Genomic DNA, 6,736 nt, shown 5'->3' with positions numbered 1-6,736 from the left:
TGAAATTTTTTTTTGCTCCTTATTAAAGTATTTTTTACTCCTTTATTTCAAGATATTTGTTACGTTTCACTTCTCGGAGTCAGATTACATAAATTTTAACCAATATTTTAAGAATTTTTTCACTATATTGATAGGAGAATTGCAATTTATAGTATTTTCCGCATATTTTTCGAATATCTAAATTTTAATTTTAAAATATGAAATTAATCCAAGTTAATTTAGCTTCGAAATTAGTTAAATTGCCTTTATATTTTGGGGTGGAGAGAATATATTATTTGTCCTTATAGTAAAATTAGGGTAACTTTGGAGCCAAATTTTCTTTTACAACTTAAGCATTTATTAGGTATTACAATATCTTTTATCCTTAAAATGTCCAATATTTTGCTTCTTTAGTGGGCTTATATACACTTATTATCTTAAAATTATTTTCAAATAGAGTTTTAAAATGTTTTACATTACTAACGTACTTTAATTTTTATTTACTAATATTCTTGAAGGATAACTATGTTAATTTGTGTAAAGTTTCTAAATTAAGGTTATATTTATTGCAGTATATGCTTGAAGTTAATGGAATTTTTTTTGTCGTGTTATTTGATTCTAAAAGATGAAAACGTGAGTTTATTAATACAGGTGAAAATAAAATACATTATTAAAATCTTAAATGAGTTTAACTTTAGCGCAAAATGAGTTAGAAGCAGGGAGGAGCTAGAGTGTCGTCGACAGTTTCGATTGAATCTGGTAGCTTAGGTTCACAAACTTTGTCTATAAATTATTAATTTAATATTGAATAACTTAAAAATTAGAATTCAAGACTCACAAACTTTAAATCCTAATTTTGCATGTAGGACTGCCCTTCGCTGAAAGTCCCTTGGTTCCGAATTCAAATCCTATCCAATTAAAAAAAATTAAAAAAATCACAAAACATAATTTTGGATTCGCAGGACTTAAGTTGAACCCCAACTTAGGCCTTAAGATATAAGTTGAATTTGAAACTCTATCTTAAGATAAAAAATTAAAAAAAAATTACTGAAATTTTACAAACTTAAACTTTTACCTTAAGAGGCCTAACTTCAAACAAAAGTTAAGATTTTCTTAATTTCTAATTTTAGATTTTCTTAATTTCTAATTTTGAGTAAAAAAATTACCTTTCTCTGCATTAAGGCATAAGTTAGAGTTGTCCAACTTATGTCTTGCGGATCTCAATTTATGCCTTGCGATTTTTTTTTTTTTTTTTTGAAACTTGAATTCAAACCCAGAACGTCTAGGTGTTAAGCGAAGAACAAATATTAAAGACCACCGATTTGAGGGCCAAAAATTAAAGATCACCCAAAAGAAGGCCTCCATGCAAAAAAAAAAAAAAAAAGAGCCGTTAAGAATACATTTGGGAGGGGTTTGCGAAACTAGTTAATAAAATATATAATTAATAATTTTATTTGCTTATGGTGGAATGCATTTTCGGTCGATTTCTAATAGTTGAAATATTTTTAATCATACGAAGGACATTTTAATTGTATTGTTAATGGTTCAAAGGCATTTTTGCCACTATAACGAATAAATATCATAAAATCATAATCATTCCATTTAGAAATGAAGGGTTTAAGAAAAATGTCAGGTGCATAAATGGATAAAGACCTTCCATATAAACGAATCGGTTTTTTTTTTCACCTTCTACTTTCTCATACTAATAATATCCTAACCCAAGAGGTACTTTTGGAAATATACAAATGATAAGTGGGGTAAAACTAGGGAACCTAAATAACCCTTTAAAAAAACCTACATGAAAAGTTCAGATTGTAACAAAGAATAATAATTAGCAGCTTCATCTTCAAACTCCCATAAACCATCAGATATAGCAAACGGAAAATCTCCACCGTCGGTTTCATTTTCATTTCCATTTTCATTTTCTTCAACAACCGTTAAATCTGAACCGTTGATTAATCCATCACCACTTGGTATACCTAGCTCATCATCAGAAGCTTCTAGAAGGTGTCTAATAACACTACTTCTATCATCTTCCTCATATTCTTTACCCGACCCGGTTGTAGCCGGGTCGGACTCATCTACAGGGTCAGACCCGAACCCATCATTTGGCATGAGCTCTTGTTGAAGAGTGCTGAAAATGTCGGATCCTGAAACCGGGTCGGACTCAAACCCGTATTCTTCTTCCTCAAGAATGGATAGGATGTCATTATATGATGACTTGGGGCGCTTTGTATTATCGTTATTTTCTTGAATTTCAGTTTCTTGATATTCTTCTCTTGAACGTTTAATTGCTTGTGTAGACTCAGCCATTTTTTTTTCAAACAACAAAATTAGACTGAGAAAAATAAAAATGAGAGATAGTATTTTTAGAGAGAGAAAGATGAAGGGATGAGGAGAGAGAAGGGGTATGGAAGGGAATTTATAGAGGGAAAGAATAAGTGGTTTGCCGGTCAAAATGGGTGAAATGAAAGAAAAGTGACAATATTTTAATACGTAATATTTTATTTTTTCTGTTTAATGTTCAAAGGTATAGAAGAGATTAGATGTTCAGATTTCTGATTACTGACAGAAAAAGAGACTTTTTTTATTTTTTTTTATTAAAAAATGTATTGGCAGGACCAAGAAAAGTAGGGCCCAGCTGATGTGTACTACTCCATCACAATTTACGTATTAGTATTTGACTTGACATAAAATTTAATAAAAATAGCTTTTCGAAATTTATGATTCAAAATAATAATTATTTCTAAATAAAGATCACATTTTTATTAGAACAAATTAAAAAAAAAAAGTGTCACAAAGATTGAGATAGAAATGGTAATATATAATCAGCTGGCTTAACTAAATTAAATACTATTTTATACGCAATAAATTTTTAGCCAATATTAAAATCTAAATTCAAACTCATTCAGTTTCAATTTTCAATTTATGTGGTAACAACACCATCTAGAAAGTCAATAATATTTTTCTTAAATATCTTCAAAGTATTTTCCAAAACTAATAAAATTCTATGTCTAAACCGAACAAGCTAGTGGAGAGAATACATAGAGGGGGGGGGGGGGTTTGAGTATCCAAGGCAAAGAGTGATAGAAAGAGTTAAAAGAGTTGGCTTCTTCACGAGTATTGCCTAGTGGCTACTGGCTAGTTGTTGTCTACTTATTTTTCACATTAAACTATTCGACAAATTGTTGATACAATTTTGTCTTTTTCACCTTTTTCTTTTTTTCTTAAATAAATGCATTTAGGTATTGCATAATAAATCAGTTTTGATTAAAAGATTCTTACGGCACGTAAGCAACACAAAGGACATCGAACACACAAGTACAACTTGTTGAAAGGTTTTATGAAGACTTCATCTTCCTTTTGCTTTTAGAATAGGGTGGTACTATTTGGCTCAAATTCATAATGGCACAACTTGACACAACTCAATGAAAAAATCTGTTATACTCTTAATGAAGAATTAACTTCACAGTTGATATTTTTCTCTAAATCGTTTTTCTCCAAGATAAAGTGTTTATTACATTCAGCATGCTTAATCTTTTTATTCTTCCAACACTTAGAGATCATAAATAGATATTTTATAAATATTTTTTTATTTTTCCCTCTAAAATGTTTATACATAGGAAAAATATATTTGGCTAAATATATTATATCAAGAGAAGAAGGGCAATACACGTGTTGTAGGTATACCTGACGTGGCACAAACCCCACTCTTTTGTTCTGTATTGTTTTTTCTGATGTCTCACTTTTTCTGTGCTGGCTATCTTATACATATAGACATACACCTAATTTAGTTATGGAGTCAACCTATTCATACCGTCTACAATACAAACTGCGTGTTAATGTGCACTATAAATATCTTATAGATATTAGAAGAAAAAAAACTAAATTAAATAAAAAACTTGTCTACTTCTTGACGAAATTTCATTTATTTTATAAGAAAAAATGATTGATTGAATCAAACTTAGTAAAAATTTTTACTCAATTTGATATAATATTGTAACAACTCGTACTCTCATACTAAACCATATCGGTAATATCCAGTAAATTTGAGTTAGATGTGAATGTATGAAACTAGTATAAATATGATATTTTAGCTATATGAATCAATTCGGGTGATAAACAGTCGTTTGGAAGTCAAACCAAAAAGTAAAGTTCTTAAGGCCTTCTAAATTCGTCTAAGTCTGAGACAGTCTGTACTTATGACCATTTTTCGGGTAGTGACGTTAGGAATTTTAGATAACTCAAAACATGAAAGTTGTAGGCCTTTGAAATACCTTTCCAACCATATATTATGGAGCTCAAACGGAGCTCTGTGCTAAAAGTTATCCCCGTTTTATTGGACGTTCCGCAGTCTGGTGCGAAGTGCTGCGCGAAGTACCCTTCAGGTGCGCGATCGCGCACCAGAGGTAGTGTTACTGCCTTCGCTGCGCGATCACCTACGCAAAGTGCCCTCCAGCTACGCGACCGCGCACCGACCAAGACGTTTTAAGAGCCAAACTTCGTTATATTCATTCCCACTTCGTTTTAAACCAATTTTTCTGAGGTAAAGAACCCTAAAGAAGTCTCTCAAGCCCTAAGGACGAAGCTCTTCTCTCTCAACCTTCAAGATACTTTAAGGTAATCCTATTCCATGCATTCCAAGTCAATTCCAACATACGTTCATGATCATTAAGCAAGAGCTCATCATTCTTAACATAGGGTTTTCAAGAAAACCCAATTAAAGGGATTTAAGACTAGGTTTTGGGATTCTTATTCAAAGTTCATATTTTCATTACAAGTTTGGAGCATTACCAGGTATGTAGACGCTATCTACGTGTGGGAACATTCTTGTTCTTCCCCATGTTTCAGTATTCCATGATTACACACTAGGTTTTAGAGTTTTAGGAATATTCATGATAAACCCTAGACACTTGAACCATGATATATTATATTGTCAGTTATAATTCTATTTGTTTAGTCTTAATTTATTTTTTTAGTGATTGAGACTCAGTCTGTAATCTATGAAAAACCCAGAACTTGCATCCCATGGGTTCTATAACACAAGATATGAGATATTATGCTTATTTCCATGAAAAACTTGTATATATGTATTTATTGTCATGTCTTCATGTATCCATGTTCATGTTAAGAATCAGAAATCATGTCTTCAGTTATCTTTCATGTTCGGGAGTTGTATTAATACCGAGAAGGCACAGACAGCCTGAAACTACGTATGCCAACCCAGGATAAGGATCGCTCCGCCCAGTTAGGGCGATTCCTTCATGTTTTCCCCGTTGAGGGATTTTGGATCCATTCATGTCATGTTCATGTCTTGTACCCTGGAAAGGTACAAGATGGCTTAGCTGATCGGGCCGAGATCAGACTCCACGTTTCTCCCCGTGGTGGTTCATGTCGGTATTACAGTTATTATCATGTTTTCATCTCAGTTACAGATTACTCCTGTTGCGCCTCAGAACTTTGATTGCTGAGCGGTGCATGGACTAATGTAAGTTAAGGCGTACATGAAGTCTCCACAAGTCAGAAGGGGCAATTAATAATCCTAACTAGGATTCCAAAGAGGTTAGAAGTAAGAAAGAACAGTTCGTCGAATGAACCCCGACGCAATTCAGTGGAAGGGGAGTTTGACGGCCGTCCCTTGTACCGTCGAACCAGTCGACGCTTTGTCGATCGTGTCGTTAAGTGAATTGGGGTAAAGACCACTCGACGGGAATATCGACGCTCCGTCGTTCGTATCGACGGACCGTCCTTCACACCGTCGAGTGAGAGGAAATGGCAGATTGCTCACTGGACATTCGGTGATTTCGACGGACAGATCGACGCCCCGTCGATCCAACCGACGCTCCGTCGATCGCACCGTGCATCACGATCGGGACTGATTCCATGAATTAATATAAGACCCTCCTCCATTTTTATTTTATTTTATCTTCCACTCTCTTCTCTCTAAGAACTCTCTAGAACCTTCTCCACCATCTTTCCACAAGAAATCAAGGGAAAACCATGGTCAAATACACCAAACCCATGAAATCAAGTTTATGAAACCCATTAAAAGTGCATTTAACTCAAGAAAACCCAAGGGAAGTGAAGTAGGGTTTTGGTGCTAAAGGAGCAACTCCACTCAAGACTTGTTCAATCGCTATCCAAGGTAAGTTTCATGACTTTCTCATGATGATTTAAGTGTTGATAAGTTAAAATACATGGATTGAAGAGGAGTGCAAGAAATGTGTCATGGAAGGTGAATAGTGACATTGCTAGATGAGGGGTTGAAATGAATCATAAATGTTGATATGTTGAGATTATAAATACATTTAAAATGACATTTAGAACATGGAATAAGTGTTGTACGAGAGAGGACACGATTATGGACTTTGGTCATAGCTATGAAAAATTGGGGTGAAATTGTGAAGTTTGGACAAAATAATCAGATGATGCTTATTGTTTTGATATTATGATTGTTATTACGAATGTTGGGAGCTGATATGGAGTATGGAGGGAGGTAGTATAAATAAAGGAAATGCTGCCCAATTTTCCCTAAAATTAATAGCGCGTTCTCAAGGTCAAGTAACTGACGTTAGTGCGAATTCTCTCTTGAAGATAGAGACGTGACGCGAAAGGAGAATAAGGGAACTATAGCTTAGCTAAATGACAAAGGTATGTGAGGCTAGCCCTTTCCTTCTATGGCATGAATCTTATAGCATGATCTCCCTTCTCCTTCATGAATTCTTAAATACCGGAAGCTTATGACCCTAATTTGCTA

At 33.8% G+C, this 6,736-nt stretch overlaps 1 protein-coding gene across 1 annotated transcript; it reads right to left on the bottom strand.

Annotated features, from left to right (window-relative positions):
- Positions 1–1,558: 1,558 nt before the first annotated feature.
- Positions 1,559–2,387, bottom strand: LOC132641538 (uncharacterized). Its single transcript, XM_060358573.1, has one exon. It carries the CDS (start codon positions 2,290–2,292, stop codon positions 1,774–1,776), a length of 519 nt encoding a protein of 172 aa, XP_060214556.1. The 5' UTR covers positions 2,293–2,387; the 3' UTR covers positions 1,559–1,773.
- Between the last annotated feature and the right edge of the window lie 4,349 nt (positions 2,388–6,736).

This window comes from Lycium barbarum, chromosome 5 (assembly GCF_019175385.1).
Source record: "Lycium barbarum isolate Lr01 chromosome 5, ASM1917538v2, whole genome shotgun sequence".
In the NCBI taxonomy this organism is placed as follows: Eukaryota; Viridiplantae; Streptophyta; class Magnoliopsida; order Solanales; family Solanaceae; genus Lycium; species Lycium barbarum.
This window is presented reverse-complemented; position numbering and strand designations above follow the sequence as displayed.

Bases quoted from the DNA above. Each gene is read 5' to 3' on its own strand.
- LOC132641538 (XM_060358573.1), bottom strand. From the start codon at position 2,292: ATGGCTGAGTCTACACAAGCAATTAAACGTTCAAGAGAAGAATATCAA.